The sequence below is a fragment of the Hipposideros armiger genome, unplaced genomic scaffold (assembly GCF_001890085.2).
Source record: "Hipposideros armiger isolate ML-2016 unplaced genomic scaffold, ASM189008v1 scaffold_378, whole genome shotgun sequence".
In the NCBI taxonomy this organism is placed as follows: Eukaryota; Metazoa; Chordata; class Mammalia; order Chiroptera; family Hipposideridae; genus Hipposideros; species Hipposideros armiger.
The window spans coordinates 1,517,903-1,544,856 of record NW_017731728.1 but is presented as its reverse complement, the minus strand read 5'-3'; the positions used below and the strand labels follow the sequence as shown (position 1 = coordinate 1,544,856).

General features: G+C 57.8%; 4 protein-coding genes across 12 annotated transcripts; 3 read left to right on the top strand and 1 right to left on the bottom strand.

Moving 5' to 3' along the window:
* The first annotated feature begins 1,000 nt into the window (after positions 1-1,000).
* Positions 1,001-10,656, top strand: HDGF (heparin binding growth factor). 2 transcript variants are annotated; one of them, XM_019662706.1, is made up of 6 exons: positions 1,001-1,409; positions 7,547-7,623; positions 7,749-7,887; positions 8,516-8,704; positions 8,939-9,162; positions 9,326-10,656. In XM_019662706.1, the coding sequence occupies exons 1-6, from the start codon at positions 1,323-1,325 to the stop codon at positions 9,330-9,332; spliced, it is 723 nt and encodes a 240-aa protein (XP_019518251.1). In that variant the 5' UTR covers positions 1,001-1,322; the 3' UTR covers positions 9,333-10,656. The 2 variants fall into 2 exon arrangements, with proteins under 2 accessions (XP_019518251.1, XP_019518252.1); XM_019662707.1 differs by lacking the exon at positions 1,001-1,409 and adding an exon at positions 5,881-6,001.
* Positions 10,657-11,630: 974 nt separating this feature from the next.
* Positions 11,631-14,994, top strand: MRPL24 (mitochondrial ribosomal protein L24). 2 transcript variants are annotated; one of them, XM_019662649.1, is made up of 6 exons: positions 11,631-11,700; positions 13,557-13,800; positions 13,876-13,971; positions 14,169-14,272; positions 14,531-14,661; positions 14,765-14,994. In XM_019662649.1, exons 2-6 carry the CDS (start codon positions 13,618-13,620, stop codon positions 14,899-14,901), a joined length of 651 nt encoding a protein of 216 aa, XP_019518194.1. In that variant the 5' UTR covers positions 11,631-11,700; positions 13,557-13,617; the 3' UTR covers positions 14,902-14,994. The 2 variants fall into 2 exon arrangements, with proteins under 2 accessions (XP_019518194.1, XP_019518195.1); XM_019662650.1 differs by having other exon boundaries at positions 11,650-11,700; positions 13,589-13,800.
* Positions 14,995-15,302: 308 nt separating this feature from the next.
* On the bottom strand, positions 15,303-21,395 carry METTL25B (methyltransferase like 25B). Of its 5 annotated transcripts, none has more exons than XM_019662641.1 (8): positions 20,828-21,395; positions 18,830-18,954; positions 18,496-18,648; positions 17,972-18,034; positions 17,585-17,728; positions 16,680-17,161; positions 15,982-16,166; positions 15,303-15,640 (listed from the first exon to the last, which is right to left on the bottom strand). In XM_019662641.1, exons 1-8 carry the CDS (start codon positions 21,378-21,380, stop codon positions 15,519-15,521), a joined length of 1,827 nt encoding a protein of 608 aa, XP_019518186.1. In that variant the 5' UTR covers positions 21,381-21,395; the 3' UTR covers positions 15,303-15,518. The 5 variants fall into 5 exon arrangements, with proteins under 5 accessions (XP_019518186.1, XP_019518189.1, XP_019518185.1 ...); XM_019662644.1 differs by having other exon boundaries at positions 18,496-18,688; positions 20,828-21,024; XM_019662640.1 differs by having other exon boundaries at positions 15,549-16,166.
* Positions 21,396-21,527: 132 nt separating this feature from the next.
* On the top strand, positions 21,528-26,626 carry ISG20L2 (interferon stimulated exonuclease gene 20 like 2). Of its 3 annotated transcripts, none has more exons than XM_019662648.1 (4): positions 21,528-21,616; positions 22,213-23,045; positions 24,931-25,131; positions 25,770-26,626. In XM_019662648.1, the coding sequence occupies exons 2-4, from the start codon at positions 22,326-22,328 to the stop codon at positions 25,881-25,883; spliced, it is 1,035 nt and encodes a 344-aa protein (XP_019518193.1). In that variant the 5' UTR covers positions 21,528-21,616; positions 22,213-22,325; the 3' UTR covers positions 25,884-26,626. The 3 variants fall into 3 exon arrangements, with proteins under 3 accessions (XP_019518193.1, XP_019518192.1, XP_019518191.1); XM_019662647.1 differs by having other exon boundaries at positions 21,529-21,616; positions 22,106-23,045; XM_019662646.1 differs by lacking the exon at positions 21,528-21,616 and having other exon boundaries at positions 21,624-23,045.
* Positions 26,627-26,954: the final 328 nt, after the last annotated feature.

The following is a 26,954-nucleotide window of genomic DNA, read 5'->3' as shown; positions in this document are numbered from 1 at the left end:
TCTTATTTCTGAGAGAACATACACGTCAGGAATTTGGGCAAATCCAAGACCAATACGGTGACAGGAAAGCAAAGAGATATAATTACAATCAAGTCTTGTTTTGGCTCAGAGGAAAGAGACCCGAGTTCAAGTTTTGGCTCTATCACTTGGTACCCTATAACCTAGGCTAAAATGTAGGCTCTGGGATCCAGCAAAATTTCCCTCATTCTTTGAGGCCCAGCTGGCAGCAGCACCTTTGGGAAGCCCTCCCAGATTCTCGCCCACTCCCAACCCGAGAGAGGTAGTGCTTGGCTCCTGGTCTCCAGTTGATCGATCATTTGGGATTTACTGGCATTCTACTGTCTCTTCCCACTGGAACACAGGTCATCTTCGAGGGTTTGTCTAGTCGTGGAGCCCACCTCTCTTTTGCCTGGAAGTAGCGTGGAGAACCGAGATCTATCTAATAATGCACCCGGGACGTGGCTATTCTGTGCCACAACCCCCTCGGCCACCTCCTGGCTACCGAACTCGTCGCGGGGCGCAAATCGCCGACATTTCCGGGGCCACCCCACAGCCTCTGTGAGCACGTGGAGGTCCAGGGCGTACCTCTACGCGCGGCGGCCCGATGCCCACCCCTCGCCCCGCCGCCCTCCACGCTGCCAAGCACACGCTCCGTGGATTGGGAGGGAGCAGAGGGCAGGGAGACAACTGCTAGCAGACGTAGCCACTAGACTGCGTGGGGGGCCGCGGTGGCGGTGAGCGGCCAGGGGAGGGGCGCCAGGCCGCTCCGTCCAGCCCGGCGCCAGCTCCTCCCGCCGGGCGGGCACCCACCGACAGCGGGCACACAAAGCCGGCTCGGCGAGCTCGGCGATCGGCTCCGCACGCCTGTGCCGCCGCGCGCCGCCAGGCGGCTCCAGGTTGGGCGTCGGGCGGCGGCAGGCCCGGGCGTCCGGAAGCTGCGCGCATCGAACCGCGGCGGGAGGGGGGCCCGGCGAGGGAGGAGGCGGAGTGGGGACGGGAGGAGGGAGCAGGAGTGGGGACCGGGCGGGGGGTGGAGGAAGAGAGAGGCCTCGCGCAGAGGAGGGAGCAATTGAATTTCAAACACAAACAACCGCACGAGCGCGCACCCACCGCGCCAGAGCGTCGCCCCCGATCGGCGCCCGCCCCGTCCGTGCGGCGCGCGGGGAGACGCCGTGGCCGCGCCGGAGCTCGGGCCGGGGGCCGCCATCGAGGCAGGGGCCGCGCGAGGGCCGGAGCGGAGCGGCGCCGCCACCGCCGCACGCGCCAACTTGGGCTCGCGCCTCCCGGCCCGGCGCGGAGCTCGGGGCGCCCGGAGCCCCGCCATGTCGCGATCCAACCGGCAGAAGGAGTACAAATGCGGGGACCTGGTGTTCGCCAAGATGAAGGGCTACCCACACTGGCCGGCCCGGGTGAGCAGCGCGGCCAGCCGCCCGATTCCCCCTCCCCGCTTGGGTTGCATAACACCCCGGAGGGCGCAAGCGCTCCGCGCGGAGGGGTGGGGGCGGGGGGGCGCCTGAGCCCCCGACTCCTTCCCCGGCGCCTCCAAGCCCACCCGCCGGTTATATAATGGGGGGAGGCGTCGGGGTGGGGGCGGCGAACACCCGGCGAGACGGCGTCCGCGCGTAGAGGCGTGTGCGCGGCGTGGGGACCCGCGGGCGCGGGTCGCTTCCCCGCCCGGGCTCCGCGTACTCAGTTCCGCCCCCCGGCCCCCATACTCTCAGCCGTTTCGGGCCGGCTCCCTGGGTTCGGGCCAGTCGTGTGACTCCTCCCACTCCCCACCCCCCCAGGCGCCACCGCCACCCCCTCTGGGACCCCCTTAGAGACCCCCAGTTTCTTCATTGATTGTTGCCCCCGGCTCTAACTCCTGACTGGATTAAAGGGTTAAAGAATCCCAGCCCAGAAAGGAATAGATGGAGGCGGAGTTCGCTTCTAGAAAACTTTGGTTCCGGGCGTCGGTAAACGAGGTCTGAAGTTGGGAGGGTCGAGGAATGGCTGGGGCGGCGTTAAGAAGGATCTACCTGGCTTGGAAATCAACCGCCAGAACCCGTCTTCACTCCTCTGCCCCACAAAAATGTACCTCCATATGCTGCCAACTCAGATTTGGGGCTGAGGGTGGCAGGACCCTGTGGGACTGGGAAGTCCACTCCAGACTGTTCCTGGGGGTGGGGGTGGGGGGTGCCGGAGTTGCTTCGCTCCCCCCCCCCCACCCCCATTATGAGCCTCTCCCGCCAGAAAGGCCCAGTCTGCCATGTGGTTGATCAGCCCGCCAATACGAGGGACCCTCCTCCCCCCTTCCAGCACCTGGCCAGGTGGGAGGGTGGGGTCCAAAAGCCCAGCCTGGTATCCATCCAGTCTTGTTTTCTGTAAGGGCTGAGACAGGTGAAGTAAGGAGGGAGGCAGGGACCCACAGGGTGCTGGAGGAGTTTGGGGGTGTCACGGGGGGGTCAATGCCTCTGGCAGCTTATTTCAGAGTTAGCTGCGGGCAGGACTGTGGTGCTTAGTGTGTAGGACTCCTGCAGAGTGAAGTCCAAAGGCAGGGAGGGCCTCTTCTGGGCCTTAGGGTTTTGGGTTGCTCTTGGTGTGAGTGTGCGTCTCTTCTGTGGCCCAGACCCTGCGCAGAGCTCAGGAGGTTACCCCAGGCTACCCCACCCCCTTCAGAGTGTCAGGCTGACTTTGGGGCCACTGAGGAAACCCAGGGACCCTTCCTCACTCTGTCCCCTGTCCTGAGCAGTGTGCCCGATCCCACGGGCCTTGAGTGCCTTGTTCCTGCAACTTCTGGATGCCTGGCCTCCAGAATGGGAGTCAAGTAGAGAGAAGCGGGCGCTCTCAACTTCCAGGGCCTGCTAGGGGACCTGGGGAAGGGGGGTGAGGCGGCAGCCACATAGGCCTGTGTGTGCATGTGTGCGTCGGACGTGTGAACACTCGTGTACTTTACCCTGCACCTTTGGTCCAGCTGGCTTGTCGGCCCAGATGCCAAGGCCCTGGTGGGCAGGGCAAGAACTGAATCCAGTCTTGACTGCCCCTGCCTCCTGGGGTGGGACGAAGTCCAGAGGCTGGGCTAAGGCCTGGGGAGGGGGTGCAGCTGGAATGTGGGTGGCAGGGAACCCCCTAGAGAAGGGGTCAGGGGACACACAGATGGGCCTACATTGTTTCCTGTGAGGAAGACCTTCAGGAGTGGGGACCGTGGCTGGGGGTGCCATCCATTTCATCTTCCCGCTGGCTCCAGGGCACAGGGTGGGACAAGGATGCAGCCTCTTCCTTTGTTAAGGCCTGGACCTTTCAGATAAAGTTGGGGCCCCACCCTTTGCCGGTGCTTGGGCTCTTGACTATCACAACTGGGGGGAGCTGCACCCCCAAGGCGCTTATCTCTGACATGCATCCCCCTGGACCGCCAAGAACAGACAGATCTGAGTCCTCTCGCCATCCCTTGCACGTGGCCTTACTCCTTAGACTGGCAGAGTCTGAAGGGGCCCAGCCCCTCCTGAGATGGAGGAGAAGTAGGGGGCCTCCCCTCTGCCCAGTGAAGGCCCCTGCATCTGGGGAGCATGGCTGACTGGGTGAGACTGGAACAGCCTAGTGCTGGGAGAGTCCAGCCAGAGGGGCCACGTGGTAGGCCAGACCTGCCTGAACTCCACCTTAACCGTCTCCTTTCCCTCTTCTTCCTGCCTGACTTCCTGGGGGATCTCCAAGCGCTTAACAATTAACCTCCAAGACTCAGGGATTCCCCCCCCCCCTTTCCCCAGGTTCCTTCCTCCTTTCTCCCTTCCTGTCTCACAGTCCCAGAAAACCTAAGCATCCAGAGGGCCTCACCCATCTTTCCTCCCTCTGCCCCTCCCCCACATCCAGGCACCACCTTCTCTTTTCTGCCTCGGGTTTGCCACACTTTCCCGTCCCCAACTGTCTGCTGCCCCAGATTTTCCGGTTCCCGGGGCAGCTGGGGCCTGGGCCCTGGGTGTGGTGGTCAGAACCCTGTTTGGCAGGCAGTGTGGCCTTGGCCTTCCCTGCTGCCTTTCTCTGAGCTGGGCAGGCCACCCTAGGCCTGGATTTGGTCCACTCGCCCATTCCTCACGTGGGAACTTCAGATCCCTCTTCAGACCTCAGGGTGCCCATGGGATCCAGGAGAGGACCCCGTTTCATATCCTCGGGCTGGTCAGATGGAGCCCCGCAAACGCAGATGGGTGGGAGTGGGTGGGCCCAGCCTGGGAGAAGTAACCTGCCTGGATAGCTGGAATTGGCTGAGAAGTAGCAGGCTCCCCCTCCCTGATAGGCCAGTGTGTGGGGTGCAGTGGGGTCCCCAGCACTCCTCTGGCCCCACCCTGACCCATTTATTTAGCCTTGACTCACTTGTTCTGAGTCATTGCCTGGATATAAAGGCACCGCCTGGGAGACTTAGTCTGTACTTGGGGGTGCCGGCCTCCCCAGAGACCTTGTATCGTCTCTATCTAGGAAGAACCACCTTTCACTTCCAAATGCAAGAAAAGACATTTCCTTTGTAACGTGAAGGATGAGGGTCCACTACAGAAGGCATTTCTCCCCTTTCTGGAGTGAGGCCTTGGGAATTCCATTAAGCGAAAAGAGCACACCTCTCCTGGCCCCTCCCCCACTGGTGCCTATACTCAAGGTGAGGGGGGGGTGACCCTTTGGGGGCAGATACCCATCTGCCCAGGCCCCGCCCCCCTCTTTCCTCTAGGGCCACCCTTTATTTGGCTAGAGGCCAGCAGGGCTGCTGGTGTCTGTGGTGTGTCTCCTGTCTATTTTTAATTCCCGTCCATTCTTTTGTTTCTCCCCCGCCCCTGAGGCTGGGCAGCTGGTGGCTTCCTGGGTCCTCTGTCACACTGGTCAGCTACCTCTCTACGAGTTTGCTTTCCCTGGGAAAGAGACCAGTGTTCCTGGAGAGGTCTTCACTTGCGCCGGTCCCCCCGCCCCTGAGCCTCAGTTTTCCCCTTCATTCCACGTCCTAGAGCACGTTCACGCCCTGGCTCAGGTGTGGGCACCAAAAATGCAGAGCTCAGAACTCCCCCTGCGCTCTGGGCAGGACCCTACCCCATCCTAGTGCAGAGACCCACCCAGAAGAGGCCTGGGAAGGGTTTTGCTGCGGTGCTGTGCTTGTCGCCTGGGGTCTCAGCCCTGGAGGCTCTCATTCTGTTTTTCTGCTTCCCCTCCTGAGAAGAGAGGGGGAGCTAGCGGGTAACTGGACCCAGGTGTCCTGGCTGAGGCCTGGCCCTCCAGCCCTAACTGTGGTTTCAAGCACAGCCCGGGGACCCAGGTGCCAGACTCCAGGCTTGGGGGTGGGGTTTGTATTAGTGTCCCCTCCTCCCCAATCTGGATAGAGGGCCTGGGGGGAGGGGTGGTCACATTCCTGGTTGCTGAGTGGCCCCGGGGGCGGGGTTGAGTTGTCATGGTGATAGAGTTCCTGTTTGTGGGGGGGGCAGTGTGCCTTTCCACCCCCAGCACTCAAATCCCAGCATCTCCTGGTCATGGGAAGGGCCCAGTTGGTGCAAAGCCTTTTGGGGGGAGGGGCTGGACCTCTGTCCCCAGAGGCCACAGGGCAAGGGGGGAGGTGCCCAGGAACCTGAAGACTGCCTGTCTGGAGCAAGATGCCCCTCAGATTTGTGCCCAGGGCCCCCCCCCCGAGGCATCTCCTGGGTGTATCTTAGCTTATTTCCATTCTCCCAGCCTCCATGTCTCTCCCCAGGCTCCCAGACAGGCCCTCGTCCCATTCTTAGTGCACGTTAATCACTGCCTTGGCCTGTCTTTCCTATCTGTGCCTGGGGCCCCAGTCAACATGGCCACCTGGCCTCTGTCCGGCGGGAAGCCAGGCTGCTGGGGCTGCTGCAAGTGCTGCTGGGAGTTGTAGTCTCCCCTCTCCCTTCAGCCTGGCCTGGGCTTCCAGGGCCTGATCTGAAATGCTGGCTGAGCCACTCGCTCCCTTTCCTTTCCCTGACCTTGGACCTCTGGCACCTTCACCGCCACAGTGCTCAAGTCCCCCAGGACATACGGGGTAGGGGACCAACTCTTGAGATCTAGCTCTGATACATGGCCCTCACTAACTTGCCCTGTCATTTTGGGCAGATCACTTTTCTTTCCTGGGCCTGTTTTCCTCATCTGTAAAGTGAGAGAGTTTGACTACATTAAGTGACTTTCACGTGCTCCCCAGAAGCTTTCTGGGGCTGCTACTGAGGGGGCATGTGGAATAGGCAGCCCCTTGGCCTCACCCCTCCACTTCAACCAGAGCAGTCTGCTTCTATCGGTTTCAGAGACTCACTCCACAGCCTTTGTTGGGTGACCTGCTGTCTGATTTGGGGGGCAGACATTAATCATGATAACATGAATAACCGTAAACTGGGAATTGTGGAAAGTGCTGTGAAGCAGGGGTGCTAAGAGGGTTTTATCAGGGAGGCTGACAGGGTTGGGGGAGATGGGGAACTTTCTGGAGGAAGTGATGATGAGGCTGAGGTTGGAAGGCTGGTCAGGAGTTAGTATCAGAGGCTGAAGGGTCAGTCTGACTGGAGCAGCGAATGGAAGGGCTGCCCACTCGGAGAGGATGAGGACAGCAAGCACTTAGGCAGGACCTACCGGGCGAGCTCATGCTCATTTCGCACTCAGCTCTACAGCGTAAGTGCTATGACTATCCCCATTTTACAGAGGAGGAAACTGAGGCAGAGAGGTTCCGTAAGTTGCCACGGTCATACAAATATTGGTATTTGTATGGCAGTGTTGGGGTTCAGCCCCTGACATTATGGAGAAGGTGGACGGGTGCGCCCTACAGTCCTGAAAAGCCATGGAAAGCTTTCCAGCTGGAGTAGGAAACGCTCACTGGGTTCCACACTTGGGAGGTCCCCTCTGGCTGCAGTGCCGGCATCGGGTGTAAAGCAGGATGGAGGCTGTGGTTTTCGTCCAGGCCAGAGGTGGCAGTGGTTGGACTGGGGTGAGCTTATGGATAGGATCTGGGCATGATGTGGGCGGGATGGATGCTATTTGGTTTGTGAAGGAGAGGGGGTGGTGTAGGGTGGTGGTGACTCCAGGATGTCTGCTGGGCTAGCGTGTCTGACTTCATTTGAACAAAGCTCCTGCTAAGAATGACTCCAAGTTAATAACTATTGTGTCAGATGGGTAATAGATTTATGGGGGTGACAGATGGGAGAGGGTTGGGGGACAGGTGAAAAAGGGGATTAAGAAGTACAAATTGGCGGTTACACAGTAGTCGTGGGATGTAGGGTTACAGCCTGGGAAATACAGTCAATAATATGGTAATAACTATGTATAGTGTCAGGTAGATAATAGACTAGTCAGGGGGATCACTTCTTAAATTATATAAATGTCTAACCACTATGCTGTACACCTGAAATGGATATAAAATAATATTGAATGTCAAAACAAAGAGTGAAGGGGGGAAAAAAAAGAATGACCCCAAAACCACCTTGGTGATGTGCTGGGTCCCTGTCGATCTGACTTGACACAAAGGTGCCTTAGTGGTCAGCCCCCTGCCCCAAACCTGCGACCTCAGGACTCTAGCTCATGCTCGCTTCCGTCATCTTGCCCACAGATTGACGAGATGCCTGAGGCTGCGGTGAAATCAACAGCCAACAAATACCAAGTCTTTTTCTTCGGGACCCACGAGACGTGAGTGAGGGGGCAGAGGTGGGGGGGGTTCCCCCACTTTGGGGGACCCGGGCCCCTTTCCTGTTGGGCTGTGCAGCTCAGAGGCCGTGAGGCGCCCGAGAGCACAGTCTTGCCTCTTTCACCAGGGCATTCCTGGGCCCCAAAGACCTCTTCCCTTACGAGGAGTCCAAGGAGAAGTTTGGCAAGCCCAACAAGAGGAAAGGGTTCAGCGAGGGGCTGTGGGAGATCGAGAACAACCCCACCGTCAAGGCTTCTGGCTACCAGGTGAGCTGCCATCTGCCCCGAAGACCTCCTGGAGAGCAGGTGTGGCCAGCCACAGGTTCCACAGGTTCGGGGCTCCCGGGCCACACAGGATCCTGCTGCTTAGCCTTCAGGACAGGGTCTCGGGAACCAACGCTGAGGGACCTTTCAGAGCAGGAGCTCATGGGGTGGAGGCGGGGCTTTCCGGTCAGAGGGCGGGGCTTGCAGGTGTGAGGCCTGGGGGGTCCACCACTGGATGGAGGCGGTAAGTGGGGACAGGCCTTCGTTGGGCCCAGCCTTAGCTCTTCCCCAAAGGCTTCCAGGAGGAGGTGCTCAAGAGCCGGGCAGGATGAGGCGGGAGGGCGGGGGGCGGGGGCGCCGGCCTAGCTCCCCTTGGGAGAAGTTGACCCGAGGTTTTGCCTCCTGCTCCAGCCCTCCCCCCTCCTGCACAGAGCCCTGCCTGCCCGGCCAGTGGGTTTACCCCGGGGCTAATCCGACAGAGGTGGGTCTCAAATCACTTGTGAGACTGGGCACCTGGGTGGGGGTGGGGGAGAGGTGGGCGAAGGAAGGAGTGAGTGGCTGAGGGAGGGGTCTGGGCGGGGCCTGCGTGGCAGTGGCTGGTGCCACTCAGCCTGTGCTGTCTCTGCCGCAGTCCTCCCAGAAGAAGAGCTGTGCAGCCGAGGAACCAGAGCCCGAGCCCGAAGCCGCGGAAGGCGACGGTGACAAGAAAGGGAACGCCGAGGGCAGCAGTGATGAGGAAGGAAAGCTGGTCATCGACGAGCCCACCAAGGAGAAGAATGAGAAGGGGGCGCTGAAGAGGAGAGCGGGTGACCTGCTGGAGGTAACTGCCCCTCCCCGGGGCCCAGGAGCCAGGCTCCCAGTCTGAGGGATCCTCTTGGGGAGTCCCTTGCTGAGAAGATGGGACACAGACGGAATCTCAGCCAGCAGAGGGCTCGGGAGGGGCTCTGGGGATCCCCAGGAAGGAGCCTCTGGGGAAGTGGGGGCACAGGCCGGTGGCTGGCATCTGCCCTCCCCAGCCTCAGCCCACCTCGTCTCTGCCAATCAATCTGCCTAGGACTCCCCGAAACGTCCCAAGGAGGCAGAAGACCCTGAAGGGGAGGAGAAGGAGGTGGCCATCTTGGAGGGTGAGCGGCCCCTCGCTGTGGAGGTAGAGAAGAACAGCACCCCCTCTGAGCCCAGCTCTGGCCGGGCACCTCCTCCAGAGGAAGAGGAGGAAGAGGAGGCAGAGGAGGCTGCCAAGGAAGATACTGAGGCCCCGGACATGAGAGATCATGAAAGGTGAGCGAGCCCGCGCCCCAGCAGCTGGGCTGGGAGGGCCTGCAGCAAGCGGTCAGCCTCTCGGGAGGCCCGCTGGGCTCTCCCAGGAGGCCGGCACTGGCTGGGGTGAGGCCGGGCCAAGGCAGCACCATTAACGCTTCTCCCCTCCAACCCTCCCCTGCAGCCTGTAGCCACCAATGTTTCAAGAGGAGCCCCCGCCCCGTTCCTGCTGCTGTCTGGGTGCTACTGGGGAAACTGGCCATGGCCTGCAAACTGGGAACCCCTTTCCCACCCCACCCTGCTCTCCTCCACTCACTCTCCCTCCCCAAGCCCAGCCCCTAGAGATTGACCTGGATGGGGCAGGCCACCTGGCCCTCACCTCCATGTCCCCACACCCCTGTTGTCTGAGTCAGGGCTATGTCTTCTGCTCCGTGCGATCAGATGAGGCCACTGTGTCCCTCCCTGCCTGGAGCTGTCTCCCAGGGTTTCTGCTGAGGCCTGGACCAGCTGTTTCCACCTCCTGGCACCTCTCTGCCCCATCCCCAGGCATTCTGGACCTCTGGGTTGGTTGGGGTCGGGTAGGAGTGGAAAGGATGGAGGCTAAATAGCAGGGTGAGCGTCTAGGGCCTGGGAGGGTCAGTCCTCAAATTGGGGACGGGCAGGAAGACGGCATCTTCTTGAGCTCCCGTCCCTTCTTCCCACACCTTTTATCCCAGCTGCCTAGATTCAGGGAAAGTGGGACAACTTGTGGGGGAGGGGCTCTTCCATAAATGCTTGATTGACAACGCCCATTCGTTCGTTCGCTAACCCCGGGAATTCTGGGAACTGTAGTTACTCATCAGAAGATTTTGGGGCTTCCCAGTTTGGGCCAAGGACCTGAGATCTGAAGGGTCAACCCGACCCACCTTGGGAGAGAGTGTTGCGAAGTAGCTGTCCCTCTTAAAATCTCTGGCCAGAGACAGGATGCCCTGGGGAGACCTTGAGCTGCCCCTTCCCCTCTCCCCACAGTGCTGAAGGCCAGCCTACAGTCACATGTCACCCAGACATAAAGGAAAGACACATTTTTTAGGAAATGTTTTTAATAAAAGAAAATGTAAAAAAAATTTTAAAGACCCCTATCCCTTTGTGTGCCCCTCCCTCGACTCCTTTCTTTCCCACTGTTGCCCCCATTTCCGAGGTGCACTGGGAGGCTCCCCTCTCTTTGGGGCTTGATGACTTTTCCTTTTGTAGCTGGGGCTTTGGGTGTTCCTTCCGGTGTCATTTCCCATCCACATACTCCCACCTGGTCCCCTCAGTGTTGTCACCAGATCCGATGAGTAACCCGCTGAGAGGACCGAGGGAAATGAGTGTCCTCTCCCAACCTCTGTTAGTGGTCTCCGTGCCTCTTCCATCTCTTGTCTCTTTCGCCTGTCTCCCTTGGGCTCTGATGAAAAATTGCTGACTAGCTTTGGAAGTTTAGCTCTGAGAAGCGTAGGCGATTTCAGTTCTAGGAAAATAAACCTGTTGATTACTACATTGGATTCTGACTGGTTCTTTGGGGGGGGGTGTTGGTTAGCTGAACAGGGGGAGTGGGGAAGGGGAACGCAAATGATTTCCATATCCACTTTTCAAATTGAGGTAGGGGGTTGACAGCCTCGCTTCCGTTCTCACTTAGAAATAGCCAAAATTCAGTGAGAGAAAAGTCACAGAGTCAACTACACCATTCATTCTAAATACTTGTGCCCAGCCACTGTTTAACACAGGTTCCCTCATAAGCACCTGGGAAGGTTTAAAAAAAAGCTTGTACAAGAATGGGGTGTGAGAGGGTGCCAGTATCGGCGACGGCCCACGTTGACCATGGAAGTGGGGGTATTTGGGTTGGTTATAGACACAGCCTTGACCCCCAAAGGTCAGAGCTGGGGAGTGCTGGCACCTTCCACTGGTGATTAGGGGCGAGGAGGCTGATCGGGTGGAAACCTCGCAGTGTTCCCTGAGTCAAGTGGAAACGCCGGATTAGATAGATCACCTCAGGTTTCTTCCAGATTTGACATTTTGTGACTAGATCAATGACTGGCATCTTGGAAGGGCCCACATTTCATCCCGTCCTTTAGAAGGTTTTTAATTTGTCCGCGGTCCTTCCACCAGAGAGGGCTGGTGTGGACAGTGTAGCCTATAGCCTTTCCTGGAGAGGGAAGCCCTGTGTTTTGAATAGGAAACCACAATCACCTAGAAAATGGAGCCATCATCCCTAGAAACTTCAACTCCCAGCAGCCCCCACACAGCTTGTGCAGGAATGTGCCAGGTGCGGCAGCCTATCCCGTTTTGCCTCCGACTCCCGATGTGCTTCACGCTGTTCCTACGCTTCTTTGACTTCTTACCCACCCAGTTTCCGGTTCCCCGCACGCTTCGTAGCGGCGGACTACAACTCCCAGCATGCAGAGAGGCTAGGTTGGTGGTTGAACGTCTGTTCTACGATTAGACTACGTTTCCCAGAAAGCCGAGGGACAGGGGCGGGCGGGGCTGGGAGCCCACGTGCAGGAAGTAACAGGCCGAAGGTCCGCGGCGCGAAGGGGAGAGAAGGTGAGGGCCGCGCGGCCCGCAGGTTTTGGCGGCTCTGGGCGGGTCCGGGGAGGGCCGTTCCTTTTCCCCGGTGGTGGTTCAGCGGTCTTGCCCGGGGCTGCCCTGCATCGGAAGCTTGGAGCGGGTGGGTGCTGCAGACTGCTGGGAAGGGGCCGGCGGCGAAGTCTTTGGAGCCGGGGCCTGAGGGACAGACGCTCCACCGCACTACCTTGCAGGGCGCCTCTGGAGCTTGTCAGGAAAGCCCCACAGTGCAAGCGACACCAGCCTCTTCAGGGCTTGGAGGGGGAAAAGGAAAAGACCTTCTGGGATTTCCAGAGCTTCAGATTTGGAATGGCTGAGGTTCAGGGACTTCCTGCAGCAGTCAGGCAGCAGTCGTGGGTCTTGACGCTGGCTCTGCTCCTGGCCAGCTGTATGAACTAGGACAAGGCACTGCAGCTCTCAGGGCCTTGGTTTCCCTGTCTCCTGTCCACTTACCTCACAGGGAAGATCAAATGCCAGTGATGGTGACGTTCCCAGCATTACGTTTGTCACGTAGTAGTCTGATGGGGAACACTGTGGCCCTTACGTTCAACCAGCATTAATTGGAAATAATGTTAAGCCTTTTCCATATTGAGAAGTATAAAGGAGAAAAATGATACAATATCTCACTGTTCAGATAAACCGGTTGAATTTTTTTTTATTTTTATGCACAGGGTTAAAAAATGCAAACGTTATGGCAAGGAACAAGATGGAAAGTAACAGCCCTCCCAAACAGTTCCTCTCCCCCAAAACAAGCACTTTAGCTGTTTCCTATTTCCTGCCCATAAGTATTTATGCCTGTGCCAGAATATATTTTTAATTTACTCAAAAGGGATAATACTATTCACATTGTTCTGTACCTTGCTTTGTTGAAATATTAAGTCACTTGGAATACACTAGCAACCCTGTAAAGTTTTCTGGATGGTGAAACGGAAGCTCAGAAGTTGAGTTGCCTAGGGTCACAGAATAAGATGGAGAGGCGGGAACTGGAACCCAGTCACCTTGACTCCCAGCCCAGAGCTCTTGAGGCCAGTACCGTGCACTTGTACTTTGAAACTGGCTTCGTTCTTGACTGTAAATCAAGATTAATGGTACCTTCTTTCATCGGTTGTCCTTAAGCTTAAATGAGATGGTACAGGAAGCACGCACCATGGCACCTGGCAGGGAGGGAGAAGGTGCCCAATAAACGGAAGCTCTTATTTTGCACCCCGTTCTCTCACCACTCACCCTGTTGATCTAGTCCATCATCCAAAATTGGGAGGCTTCGTACATACTTAGTTGGGAAACTCCAGTTAGCCTGGAGTCTGGCTCAGGGGCCTTTTCTTTTAGAAAAGAAGCTATCTTAGGGAGGCGTGGTCTTTTCCTGACAGGCTGGGCACTGGAAGTGGTGTAGGAACGTTTCAGTCCCAGTTTTTGTCTCTGTTCTGTTTTACTGTGTAACTGGCTGCATTTGGGCCTTGCGCCAGTGTTTTGTCCCATTACCTGTTTTCTTCCTATCCTGCTGTTCATACATTTATTTAATGACTTTTTATTGAGTATCTGCGATGTGCCAGCCCTACTGGGATCTGCCAATTCAGGGGTCAGCTAGATACCTCGGTTCCTGGCCTCAAGGAACTTTTTGGACTTTGAAGTCAGTTACATGTGGGCCTGAAGGCTGATTCTCCTGCCATAGTAGTTTTATGACCATGGGCAAGTCACTTAACCTCTATTTCTCATCTGTAAAGTGACGTCACCACCTTGTGGGGATTCAGTAAGATGAGGTCCACCAAGCAGTGGAGTAAGTGCTTAAAAAACATTCCTCCCTTTGCTTCTTTGCCCCTTTGTTCCCGTCTACCCAGAGCTGACTAGGAAGGTTTCTGGGTCTCCCCAGGGTCAGGGGATTTCGCCCAGCCTCCGGCCATGCGTCTCTCCGCCCTGCTGGCCTTGGCGTCCAAGGTCACTCTGCCCCCCCATTACCGCTACGGGATGAGCCGCCCAGGCACCCTGGCAGACAAGAGGAAGAACCCTCCGGGGACCAGGCGGCGCCCAGTGGCTGTGGAGCCCATCTCTGATGACGACTGGCATCTGTTCTGTGGGGACAGGGTGAGGACCTCAGGTGGGGCGCACTGGGGGGCTCCCCAGCAGAACTTCCCTCCCTGACCTTCGTGCCTCCTGCAGGTGGAAATCCTGGAAGGCAAGGATGCCGGGAAGCAAGGCAGAGTCGTTCAAGTCATCCGGCAGCGGAACTGGGTGGTCGTGGAGGGACTGAACACCGTGAGTGAGGAGTGGGGTGGGGGACACCGGGAGACCTGTGCCATCTGGACCCCGAGTGAGAGCAGGGAGGCAGCAGACTGGCGGAGGGGACGGTGGGACGGCAGAACCTTCTAACTTCCAACATGGTTGGGTGCTGAGCTGCGGTAGGCAAGTCCCCGTCACACCCCTTGGTTTCTGACACCCTCTCTTTTGGACAGCATTTCCGCTACATTGGCCAGACCAAGGATTACCGGGGAACCATGGTCCCCAGCGAAGCACCCTTGCTCCACAACCAGGTCAAACTCGTGGACCCTGTGGACAGGCAAGCACATGGGGCTCTGGCCAGGGGCCACCCTGAGTCCACGCAGGTGTCAACCATGTTATCCAAGGGAAATGGTGGGCTGGATGCTCTGGAAACAGAGGAAGGGGCCACCTCATGGACATGAGCCAGTCAGCAACCCCAATGCAGAAGTAGCAGAGAAACAAGATGGTGACCTCAGTATTCAGCCATTGAATTTTGGCTTGAAGGGCGGCAGGGAGACCTGGCTCCCAGGCCAGACTCACCTCTTCTATCCACTAGGAAACCCACTGAGGTGGAGTGGAGATTCACTGAGGCAGGAGAGCGGGTCCGAGTCTCCACGAAATCAGGAAGGATTATCCCCAAACCTGAATTTCCCAGAGCTGACGGCATCATCCCTGAAACATGGATTGGTGAGGCCGGGTGACGGGCAGGAAGATGGGGGGGTAGGGTGATAGGACCGGGCGTGAGGAGTGCTAAGAAGCCCTCCCACCCCTCTTTCCCCTGGCTCAACAGATGGCCCCAAAGACACATCAGTGGAAGATGCTCTAGAAAGAACCTATGTGCCCCGTCTGAAGACACTGGAGGAGGAGGTGATGGAGGCGATGGGGATCCAGGAGACTCGGAGACACAGGAAAGTCTACTGGTATTGAACCCGGGAGAGCAGGTCCTCCCCTCGCCGTAGCCTTGAAGGCTGGGGCCACCTCTTCAAACATCAATAAAGATCCCTGAGTCCTGCCGTGGGAGCAGCTGCTGTCTTCTGGTGGCCTGGTGCCATCCCACTGCGCCTGTTCCAAGGACTGAAGGGGAGAGGGGGCATGTGACCCAATGTTATGACAGAATCTGATGGAAGTTAGCGAGCCTCAGGGGGTCCTCCCCAGGGCAGGGCCTGCAGATTCCGGGGTGGAAACTGACGGGGAGAGAGGTTCCCTCCAGTGGAGACCTCTGGGTAACAAGATGCCGCCTGTCCTGGAAGGCGGTGGGGTGGGGTGGGGACGTGAGCCCTAATTGTCCCACCTCTGAAGGGTCTCAGTAAAGGAGCGGGGTGCACATCTGTGCTCAACAGAAATAGAGACGGCAATTTTTTAATAAATTAAAAATAAACTCTTACATGGTATTACCTAACACGTGGAGGCAGAGGAGGGGACAAAACTGAGGCCTGTGGGGACCCAGGGTTCCAGGGATGACATGGGACGCTGGCTCTCGGTGAGGACACACACTGCCACGCACTGTGGCACCTGGCTCTGAGGTGTGCCCTTCCCGGGCTGCCTCAACTGTCTTCAGTCTCCAGAACAGAGAAGGCCTGACCCAGGGGCCTCTTGGTGGCCACCAGAACCAGGTTTCTGGGAGAAAGGTCAGGGCTGAAGATAGGCAGGAGCTCAGCATGGAAGCCTGGGGGGAAGGAGGGCTGCTCAGCAGGGAGAGAGAGGCCCGAGCCCCACTTCTGGCTCAGCCTGCAGGCAGGCTTGGCCCCTCTACCACACGGAGGCCCCAAGGAACCAGAGACCCACCCTACCAGGAACACGGCGCCTGAGGCGCTGACCTGGGAGGTGGCTCTTAATGCTGGGGTACTCACTTAAAATGCACCCCAGGGATGCACGCCAGAGGCCAACTGAACAGGCCCCGCATCCCACTCCCATCCCACTGATGACTGAAGGAGGTGGCCTGACAGTCGCCACAGTGACAATCTGTGGGGACTGAAGTAGGAGTCCCTCTGGGCCCGGGTCCCTCACCCTGCTCCTGGAGGTAGAGCAGCCGGTCCAGCAGAATCAGCGTCTCCACCAGCGGGGCCAGCAGCAGGGCCAGGCTGAAGAAGGCCACTACCCGGTTCTCCTGGGCCTGCTGGGCGCAAAGGGCGGCCGCATCCAGGGGCAGCTGGGGGTCCAGCCCCACGCGCTGCAGTCCACGCCGCACGTATCTGTGGGGTCAGCCACACGCGGCACTCAGTCTGAACCTCCCCCTCCCACTCCTAAGTGTCCCTTCCTGATGCCATGCCAGCATTGCTAGATCTGCTGCCCTAATGTACACTTCAAATGTTTCCCTGTCTGTGAGCTGTCCGTCCAACAGCAAATTGATCCAAAAAAATGTATTTTCAACCAGATCTGTCCAATGATTTAGCCATATTTTTAGCACTTAAAATCTTGATAGTCTCCTGATAAAAGAGCGACAACTCCCTTTTAAAGAAACAGAAAGGGCCGGCCGAGTGGCTCAGTTGGTTAAGAGCTCGCTCAAGAGTTTGAGCTCTGAGCAACAGCAGTTCGATTCCTGGCCCGAGCTGAGCAGCCGCTGAGCTGCCAACAGGTGGCAGGATGGCTCAGCTTAAAAAAATAAAAAATAAAGAAACAGAAGCTGCGCCTGATTTTCTTCTGGAAGTGCTAACCACAAGGTGGGGGGGACCAGACTGCCACCCGCCCCTCCCCTCCGGTCTCACTGTTCAATCTTGGCCTCATGGGCCCTGGGGATCCCCTGCACGCCTGGCCGACGCAGCTCGGGCTGGGCCCTGCGGATCGCAGCCTCCAGTGCTGCCCGGTAGCAGTGGGTCCGGAGGCCTGGGGCCGTGTCCTGCAGCCTCTCCGCATATTCCTCCAGGGCGTGGCAGGCCCCCTCCCGCAGCCTGTAGGACAGCTCAGAGCCAGGCAGCGCGGCCACCCACTGACTCAGTGGGTAGCCGCCAGGGTCACTCAACTTCATGTAGCAGCAGCCCACCAAGGCCAGGGCCGCCACCTCAGGGCAGGAGAAGTGCCTCAGCAAGGCCACGCTCAGGTCCCCGCAGGCATGGAGGCCTGTCAGCAGCAGGCGGGCCCCACCCCGAGGCGCGTTCTCCAGCGGGAGCAGAAGCTCGTCACACAGGGCCGTGGGGTCTACCCACCGAGCCACGTGGTGTGGGGAGCAGCGAGGGGCGGTTGGCACCCCCTGTGGAGGCAGGAAGAGACAGGGCAGGTGGCAAGCCTGTCGGCTGTCCCCATGCCACCTCCGGCCACAGGAAGGGATGTGTCCTGTTCCCTCCCACGGAGGCAGGTGGGAAGGAGCTGGGGCGTGGGAGAGAGCTGGACCTTGAATCAGGACAGGAGATGAATTCTGGGTCTAGCGTTAACTGCAAGTGTTTTCACCTGAGTCCCAGTTTCCTCCTTTACGAGTCTAATACCTGATTGGCCACTTCATGGTGGTTGTGGGAAGGACATGGTGGTGTGGAAAGCATTTTGGACGACAGTGCCTTAAGATCTGAAGAGGCTTTGGTGAGTGGGGGACCCGGGAAGAGGGGTAGCGGCAATAGGGACCACACCGTCCCACGCACAGAAACGAGAGGAAACGCGGCCCCCCGGAGGGCTGGCCTACCTGCAGTTTCCTCTTGTCCTCTTTCTCCAGCGTCTGCAGCAGCTCCTGGTCCAGGCGCCGGGCTCTCCCCACCAGTCTCTGATCCCCTTCGATGCTCTTCACCTTCAGCCCCAGCCCCAGGGACATGAAGCGGGAGAGGTGGCCCTGGCGTCAGTGCAAGGAAGGTAGAGACAGCCCTGCTTGGTGCTCTTACCTACTGTCACCTTCTGATCAGGGGCCTAGACACCCGGGTCCCAGGCCCCCAGAAGGCTTCAATTCTGCCGTTTACTTCCCCACTCCCGGGCACCTGCATCCCTGGGCCTGGGCCTGGGCCTGACAAGTTGCCTTCCAGCTGTTCTATCCCCACGACTCAAAAACACCAGAACATTAGGGGTCTTTCTGGCTCACCTGGCCTGAGCCCACATCCACAACCTGGGTGCAGCCCGTGACGTCACTCAGCTTCTTCACCAACTGAAAGAAGAAAGAACAAAGGTCGCCTGGCCACTGGTTCTTGTCCCCGGGGCCATCACCCGTAATGAGGGTGGACGAGCTGCAGGTGGCAGAGGGAGAGGGGTACAGGGAGGGTGCCGTGGAAGAGATGAGACAGAGAAACCACAACGGGGGTGCTGGCCCCAGGCTTGGGCTCCTCTCCTTGCTCCTCTCAGTCTCCCCCACAGAGCAAGAGCCCCACTGTGAAGCCACGAGCAGATGATGGAGGTGTGAACACAGGAAGAAAGTAGTGATTCAAGCACAGCCACCAACCAACCCAGCAAAAGGACCCAAAACCCCCCAAACCAGCCTCGAGGTGGTTTTAGTACACCTGCCAAGGAAGGGAGCTGCCAGGGCCTCCGGTCTGGCAGGTGACATGAGGTGCGCATCTCTGTGACTCACCCAGGCCCCCAGACACCACCCAAACCCAACCAGCTCCTCACCTCTCCCAGCCTCCGGATCTCATGCTGCTTCTTGGGTCTGACATGTTTTCGGAATGGAGCTGTCAGTCGGGAGCTCTGGCTGGGGTTCTCCAGGAACTCTGAAGGGGTCTGAAACCGCGGTGTCCGGGTAAAGGCCAGGGCACGGGCTGTGGACTTCAGGGCCAGCAGGGTGAGTGGCCACACCGACCTGTACCTGAGACAGCCCGGCCCAGGCCCCCGGTGAACAGTCCAATTGCATCCTGAGTGCCCAGCCCAGGAAGCCCCTGTGAGACTCAGCAGTGGCAGGCTGCAGGGTCCAGCACCGAGCCCCCAGCACAGGGCCCCTTGCCCATACCTGACCACTTCCCCTTCCCTGGGCATCTCCAGCAGCAGGGTGGCCAGCTGGGGCGGGTTCAGTCCATCCAACGCTTCCTGCCATGAGCAGGGCAGCGTGCCCCACAGGTTGTCTGTGAAAAATTCCTGCAGACAGGAGAAGCCATCAACAGGCTACTACCTTTCCCACCCTCCCCCACCCCACTCTCAACACAGGGCAACTGGCTGCAACCAGCAGGTCCCCCCTCTTCTATGAAGCCTGCCCTGGCCTCCCTGTCCCTCCTCGGAGCCCAGACTGCATTCTGGACATGTCTCTCCTTTCAGCAGGGTCCCACTTACTTAGGTGTCTGTTTTCTCCACTCAGCTAAACCTAAGGGCAGGGATGGTGTCAGCCCCCAACACCAGTGACTGACATGCAGTCACCTACCATTTAGTAACCTACTGTTATACGTGCCAGACACTTGATATGCCCGAAAGTATTTTTTATCATTTATTGGTTCAACATAAATTCTGGGGCTTGGATTAGGCACCACGCTCTTCCTAGTCTAGGCTCAGGGGATACAATGAACCAGACAGACAAAATTCTTGCTCTTACAGGGCTTACATTAAAAAAAAAAAATCAGGTAACATCAAATGCCACGCTAAGAAAACAACAGGAGAGGGTGAGAGAATGCTACTTTGGAGAGAGTGATGAGGGGATAGTGTCTGAGGAGTTGACACAGGAACTGAGATTTGAATGACGAACAGGACACAGGCATGTAAAAAAATTCATGTAATAGCAAACACTTATGACATGCTTTAATACGCCAGGCGCTGTGCTCAACATTCTACACGGATGAACACATTTAACCCCCCAAACAACCCTATGAGGTAGGTACCATGTTTATCCCCCATTTTATGGACAAGAAAACTAGCACACAATTAAGTCAATTGCCCAAGTCTACAAGCTAGTAAGCAGCCGAGCTGGGACTTGAAATCAACCTGACTCGACAATTCTTGCTTTTAACCACTGTACCCCATTGCCTTTCTGTGGAGGAAAAGCATCCGTGGCAGATCAGGCAGTGCAAAGGCCGGGGGGCCTGCCATATTTGTGGCAGAAACCAGGCCAGTGGAGGTGCAGTCTGGACAATGTGGGAGAGCATGAAACGTGATGGGGTTCAAGAGGCAGAGGGGGACAGACCCCCCCAGGGCTCTGTGGAGAAGGGTAAGGAGTTAGGACTTCATCAAAGCCCCGAGGAAGCACAGGAATGTGGTGATCAGATAGATTACATTTTAAAGACATCAATCCGGCTGCTTGTGAAGAACAGCATGGAGGGGCTGAAGTAAATACAGAGATCAGTTAGGAGGCGGCTTGGCCCAGGGTGGCAGCCATGAAATGGAGACAAACGGGTGAATTTGGTATCTATTCTGGAGGCGGGGCCAACAGGGCTTCAAGTGTTGGGACTGTAGGTCGATGAAGGGCTGAATGAAGGATGGCTTCTGGGTTTGGGGGCCCAACAATTCAGTGGATGCTGGTGCCACTAACACAGCATCTCATTTCTTGTTCACAATGAGCCTTCAAACAAGGATCCAGTTCACAGCTGAGAAAACGGGGCCAGGAGAAATGTTTATTTAACGTCTATGGTTAACACAGCGGGGGAGGCAGGGTTCTTAGTCCGAGTCTGTGTGACTCCAAAGTCGGAACTGTCCGTTACATGACAAAACCAGGAATTGACTCAAAGCGTGAATGAATGAACATGTGTGTTCCTCCGAGAGTTCAACGTAGCTGTGGCATGGCTCAAATGTCCATGCGTTTTATTATTCTGGATTTGGAAAGGTCAGAAAAACCTAGATGTGAGAAATATTAATATCTGTGTCATTGTAAAAAAAAAAAAAGGGGGGGGTCGCCCAGTTTTAACCCCTTCTTGTAAAGACTGACAAACTCCTGGAAGAGCTCAGAAGCTACCTCTCCTCTCTCCCCGTCGTGGGCACCTAGCCAAGCACACAACCGGGGGGCCCCCCCACACCCCCGTGGCCTCACGATGATGTAGGCGTCCACGATGGAACGGTAGAGCGACAGGACACGGGTGAGGTTCGCGGCCAGCTGCCTCCTCTCCTCGTAAGAGAGGCCCCGGACGGAGACGCCCGGCATCCGGGACCCAGCCGGTGGCGCCGGGAGCAAGAACCCGGTGAGGAGAGAAGCAGGGTGAGCACCACGCGGGGCTGGGACCTGGGACCCGGGACCCGGGACCCGGGCTGGGCTCAGCTCTGCGGGCGGGACGGGACGAAGGCGCTCTGCATGGGTCGCCGACGCGGCCTTTCCGGGGTTCCAGGTAGGCGTCGGAGACCTGAGGCGCCCTCCTGACGTCACGGCTGGCGACGTCCACAGCGTCCGAGACGAGTGGAGCGGGGTGCCGGGCAGTGACGCCACAGAGGCGGGCCGCGGCGCCCAGGTCCCGCCCCTTCCCCTGCGCTTCCGGCTCCTCCCGGAAGTGAGGCCCGGGGCCCCGGCGCGCGGCGGTTCCCGTTTGTCGTCGGCTCCCCACACCTGACGCGTTGTACCTCCACGGGGCTAGCGGGGCCGGGGAGCGCATCCCGCCCCCGCCTCCGCCCCCACTGCCCCCGCCGCCGGCGCCGCCGCCGCTCGCGCACTCCGAGTCCCTGGCTTCGCTCCCGGAGGCGGGGGCGCTGCAGGAGCGCGCGCGCCGGTCCCCGGCGCGTTCCAGTCCGCGCGCCTGCCGGCCCCGGTCCCGGTCCCGGCCCCGTCGGTGCGCGCCAACTTCCGTATCCGGTCCCGGGCGCTTCCGGTTTTAGCGGGCCCATCTAGGAGGTAGGTGGTCGCGCGGGGGTGGGCTCCGTGATCGGGACCCGTGTGCTCGCCGAGGGAGGCTGTCCCCGGCTTCGGCCTCCCGCCTGCTGCTGTGTGTTGTCAGAGGTTCTTTCTTGGGAGAATTCTGGACTTGGGTGAGGTGCACGTGGAGATTCCCTCCACCTGAAGATGAGGGAAAGGGGTGCATGGAGTTGTATCTCGGTTTGTGGGGCCCGCGCTGGGGATGCCTGGGTAATCCAGAGGTCATCTGTGCCGTACTCGTCACGGCTTCCGAGCGCCCTAAAACGCCCTCTCCGTGGGCAGAAGATAGAGCTCACCTATTCTGGCTTTCCAGACTCACAGAGTTCAAGCTGGTTGGCCCTCCAGCCCCCGCAGTTTACAAATGAGACAGATCTAGAGAAGGGGAATGGCCTTCCTGAGACCGTTCGGCCGGTGAATTGGGGGGCTTCCTGGCTCAGACAGTGCTCCTTCCGTCGTTTTGCATTGCAGGCTCATCCCCCCCTCTGTCTAGGAGGCTGATCTGAGTCCTACGGAGATGGGTCTTACTGTTCTCCCAAACCTGCGGGCCCCGTTATCAGGTTCACTCTCTTCCCCAGGGCATGCCACAAACCTCCAGATACTGGTCTGTGGGACTCAGCAGAGCATGAGTCGTCTGTCCTTGCATCCGTAAGCCACTCTCCCAACTGCTGCCCCACCACCCACCGTCCTCATGTCTACCTTACTCCTCAATCTGGATTTTGGCAAACCTCCCCCCAAAAAGGCATTAGATGGGAACGCTAAGCACCAAAAGTTTGTCAAAAAGCGGCGGCTCTTGGAACGGAGAGGCTTTCTGAACAAGAAGAACCAGCGCCCCAGCAAGGTGCCCAAGCCGCCCTCAGAACCTCCAAGGAAAGGGGAAGCCCCTCGGGTGGATGGCACTTGGAAGGTCCCTCCTCTCGCAAAAAAGAAGAAGACCACTGTCGCCGGCAGTGGGTCAGAGCAGTTCCTGGACAAGAAAACGTCTGTGCCTTGGCTGACCCCTGCCCCTTCACAGAAGGCTGGTTCTCTTGTGGCTACAGTGGATTTGCTCGGGGAGTTCCAGAGTGCCCTCCCGAAGATCAAGAGCCCCCCAGCTCGGCCCCGGAAGAAGGGCCCCCAGAAGAATGCCCCCCAGAACTCCACCCAGGCTCATCCAGGGAGTACATGCTCTGAAGCATCCCAGAAAACGCCAACAAAGATGGTGGCAATTGACTGTGAGATGGTGGGCACAGGACCCAAGGGACATGTCAGCTCTTTGGCGCGATGTAGCGTCGTCAACTACAGCGGAGATGTGCTCTATGACGAGTACATCCTTCCCCCCTGCCACATCGTGGACTACCGCACCCGGTGGAGTGGTATCCGGAAGCAGCACATGGTGAATGCTACGCCTTTTAAGATTGCTCGGAGCCAGGTGAGAGGCGCGGGGCACACGGGGGGGCAGGGTGGGTGGGGAGAGGTCCACGTCACTTACAGCCCAGGATATCACCCTGGGTGGGTACCAAAGGATTGTGGAGGGAGACAAGGAGGAAATGGAGTATCAGCTGAGGAGGAACAGGTCCTGTTGGAACAGGTAGGGAGTGGTGAAAGTCTGAAAAGTTCCAACTAGCTATGGAACAAACCTTAAGACTTGTTAGGTCCTGAGGGGGATACTGACCTGGGGAACTGGGACTCTGCATAAAGAAGTAACAGGGAGCGATGGACAGAGCAGCAGGCACGAGCACCAGGAAAGAGGGTTCTATGTGGGAACGCCTTGGACAGTTGGAGCCAGGGTTGAGGTCAGAGGTAGAGAGGGCTTCGCAAACAAGAAGTAGCTTGTGGCGGGTGTGGACAGTGGGTGGTGGAAGCTGGCAGGATGTGGACAGAAGGAGCCGGGCATTATCTGTGCAAGTGGGACAGGTCGCCTGCAGTGGCGGGGACAAAAGACAGATGTCAGGTTTCTCTTTTCACTGAGCTGCTGTCTTCCTGTAGTCCGGTGCGCGTCGCTGGGAGCACAGCCAATGACTACAGGAGAGGAGAGATGAAGGGAGAAAGTGAAGGGCGGCGGGCCAGTCCTGGGACGCCTCCAGAGGGCGCCCGTGGCCTACGTCTCATCATTTCAGCTCCACAGTCTTCACCTTCTCTAGACACTTCCGATAATTCCTTATATGCCACAACAGTCAGTTGAAGGAGGTTCATCAGAGGTGAAACGGTTGCATTTCAGAAAGAACTTGGAAGGAAGAGTGGGAGAACGCCCTGTCGCCAGGGGCACAGCTGGCAGAGGCGTGGGGCAGGAGATGGGCGGGTCTGAGGCAGCAACCGACTGCTCAGCGCGAATGGGGCGCTGTGCTGGGGGACAGCAAAGGGCAGGTGAAGTTGGCAGCTGAATACCTGGCTGATGGCACTGCGCACAGTTTGTTGTGAGGCAGTGCCCCAGTGCCCATGCTGGGGTGTGGGACCGAGGCATCCAGGTGAGTGTGGCCCCTTCCGAGGCTCCCCCGGGAGGCCATGCCCTGATTACCCAGGATGTGGTGTATCCTTTGGATGTCTTCGCTGGTAGGATGTCCCCTACCCTGAGATCCTGAAATGATGAGAAGTTACTTGGATCCACATCTAGTATTAAGAAGGTTCCTGGACAGCTAGCAGGTACCCTCTAGTTAGGAGCAAGAGGCACTCTAAAGCCACAGGACTGACAGTTAAAGCAGCACACGCGTGGGTCACCTGACCAGTTTCCTCGGCAACCTTAGTCCATAAGTGATTCTTAATCTCTCGTGGCCTTTTGAGAGTCTGATGAAAGCCTCAAAAAAAGAGGAACCCATACCTGTTCGCATATGATTTGGGGCTTGCATCAGCACCGTAGAGCCAGTCTTTGACTCCATTTGTCCCAGCCTTGTGCCTAAGGTCAGCATAACGATAATGGTTAAAGGACTTCAAGTAGCAAGTCAGAACCGCACTGGACAGTTACATAAACATCTCACACGTGAGCATGATTTGGGACTTTGGGTAAATTAATGAGAAGGTGAGGAAGGAACCACTGGTGATGTATTGGGTTGTCGGAAAAGTCATGACGCATTTTTGCAACGAAAAACAAAAGATAATGTTATGACTTTTCTGACAACCCAGTAAGTCCAAACAGGGTTACACTGTGAAAAGCCTGCTTTTGCCTCAAGTGGAGATGGGAGTTCAGGGGAAAGAAAGCCTGTGGGGGGCATTTCAAGGATGAGGCAGGCAGGCACTGGCTCCACCTCCACCCCCGAGCCCCCTCTTGCACGCCGGGCTCCGCCTCCGAGCCCTGCTCACCCCATCTTGCGCGGTTTCAGATCCTGAAGATACTCACAGGAAAGATCGTGGTCGGGCACGCCATCCACAACGACTTCAAGGCCCTTCAGTACGTCCACCCCAAGGCCCTCACCCGCGACACCTCCCACATCCCCCCGCTCAACCGGAAGGCTGAATGCCCGGAGAATGCCACCATGTCTCTGAAGCATCTCACCAAGAAGCTGCTGAACCGGGACATCCAGGTAGCGTGCCCCCAAATGCTGCCAGGCGCCTGCTTGGAGTGCAGCCGCCCTTGCTGCTTCCCCGGGCTCTGGCCCCAGAATTGCTTCAGTTGTGGAGAGATCCAGGCAGGCTTCTCTTACGAGAGCACGTTGGGCTGAGGGCCCGGTAGCCTCTGTTGCGCAGGGGAGCACTCGTGTCCTCTGCCTCCCGGTGTTCCAGAGCGCACCTAGGTGGGTGTAACAGCCCGCGCAGAGGAGAAAGGGCAACGGCGCTGGTCTGGGACCCCCACCGTGGGTGCAGACACCGCTCGTGTATTTCACACGTTGGCATTCAAGGAGGGCGTGGCCTGCCTGGTAAGGGGGTGACGTGTCATAAGTAGGGTTAAGGAGCTGGGGAGGACGGGGACTCAGAAGGCCTGGCTGTGCTCCGGATGGCCTGCAGAATGTGGAACACTGGCACACACGTTGCCATGGGACGGAGCAGACAGTGGCCAGGACGTCCTAGGACTTGAACCCTCAAGATCAGACGAGCTGTAGACCTGACAGAGGTCTGCCTTCGGCCCACTAACTGCAGGAGCAGCAGCATGGGGACCAGGCGGCCTCCGGGAAGGGAGCAAACCGTCTCTTGTAGCTTCATGCTGTTCTCTCCCCCGATCCAGGTTGGGAAGAGTGGACATTCCTCTGTGGAGGACGCTCAGGCCACCATGGAGCTGTACAAGTTGGTTGAAGTCGAGTGGGAAGAGCACCTGTCCCAGAACCCCCCAAAGGATTAGCAGCAATGGAGGGCACAGATGATGGGCAGCCTACACAGGAGTGGCGATGGACCGTGGGCAGCCCCGCCAGCTCGGCACCTTCGCAGCTAGCCTTGCTGGGACAGAGGCACCACCCCACGCTAACACCCACTGAAACTTCACCTCAGGCGTTGTGTCCTGTGTCTGGCTAAGTGTCCTGTGGAAGGAGGGAGTCTCCCTGTCGGCACCTGGCCCTGTACTGTTTACCTCTGAGATGGTGCTAGCCACAGGCCCAGGGGGCTTGGCTCTCCACAAGCTCTCTGACTTTCAGTGTGCAGGGCATGCTGGGAAATGTAGTCCCCAACTGCCTAACCACTAGGGTGGCCCCATGTCCCCTTGTACGCCCTTTGTTCTGGAGTGATTAACAGCACCCTCTTTCACGCTCTCAAGTACCCTGTGGGATAATGAACCGTATGATCATAAACGCACCTCAGAGTCGCATCCAGCCTGGGTCATGACACCCCCTGGTCTTCCCACGCCAACTCCCAGAGGAGCCACCCTGCTGAGGGTTAGCTCTTGGGGTTAGAGCGTGTGACATGGAAATGAACTTTTCTAATTGAGGGAAGCAGTCCCTTTCCTAAAGCAATCAAGGATTTATTTAACGTAGATCCCACTTGGTAGGTTAAAAAAGAATTTAAAGTGTTTTCATGGTTTTTAGTCTTTGCTTAAAGCAAGCCTCTAAAAATTCAGATTATTCTCTTGAAAAATTTTTTATAACGGAAAAACAGTTGTGTGGTGTTTTCCTTTTGAGTTCCCATTGAATCACTTTGTCACAAGGACTTACAGGCTATCATCATTCTGAAAAGCTTCCAGAGTCTCCGATGGAACTAACGGCCCTTATTCTCTGGAAGTCGTCAGGCAGCTCGTGTGCTCTGGTGTCTTGTCCTCATCCTTACTACAAATCCAGGAGTGAAAGTGACCCCACAAGCCACGTGAGCACTTTCACACGGAGGGTCTGTGACTAGAGTGACTCAGTGGGCGTGGGGGGCAGCAGGGTAATGGTGACACCGGCCTGCTGGCCCCTGCTAGCCCTTCCTGTGTGGTACACACCTT

Bases quoted from the DNA above. Each gene is read 5' to 3' on its own strand.
- HDGF (XM_019662706.1), top strand. From the start codon at position 1,323: ATGTCGCGATCCAACCGGCAGAAGGAGTACAAATGCGGGGACCTGGTG. The intron at 7,624-7,748 runs GTGAGTGAGGGG...CTCTTTCACCAG, and splicing joins TTCTTCGGGACCCACGAGAC to GGCATTCCTGGGCCCCAAAG. The intron at 7,888-8,515 runs GTGAGCTGCCAT...TCTCTGCCGCAG, and splicing joins TCAAGGCTTCTGGCTACCAG to TCCTCCCAGAAGAAGAGCTG.
- MRPL24 (XM_019662649.1), top strand. From the start codon at position 13,618: ATGCGTCTCTCCGCCCTGCTGGCCTTGGCGTCCAAGGTCACTCTGCCC. The intron at 14,273-14,530 runs GCAAGCACATGG...TCTATCCACTAG, and splicing joins CTCGTGGACCCTGTGGACAG to GAAACCCACTGAGGTGGAGT. The intron at 14,662-14,764 runs GTGAGGCCGGGT...CTGGCTCAACAG, and splicing joins CATCCCTGAAACATGGATTG to ATGGCCCCAAAGACACATCA.
- METTL25B (XM_019662640.1), bottom strand. From the start codon at position 21,380: ATGCGCTCCCCGGCCCCGCTAGCCCCGTGGAGGTACAACGCGTCAGGT. The intron at 17,729-17,971 runs GTGAGCCAGAAA...CACTGACGCCAG, and splicing joins TGGATGTGGGCTCAGGCCAG to GGCCACCTCTCCCGCTTCAT. The intron at 17,162-17,584 runs GTAGGCCAGCCC...CTGCCTCCACAG, and splicing joins AGGACAAGAGGAAACTGCAG to GGGGTGCCAACCGCCCCTCG.
- ISG20L2 (XM_019662648.1), top strand. From the start codon at position 22,326: ATGTCTACCTTACTCCTCAATCTGGATTTTGGCAAACCTCCCCCCAAA. The intron at 23,046-24,930 runs GTGAGAGGCGCG...GCGCGGTTTCAG, and splicing joins TTAAGATTGCTCGGAGCCAG to ATCCTGAAGATACTCACAGG. The intron at 25,132-25,769 runs GTAGCGTGCCCC...CCCCCGATCCAG, and splicing joins TGCTGAACCGGGACATCCAG to GTTGGGAAGAGTGGACATTC.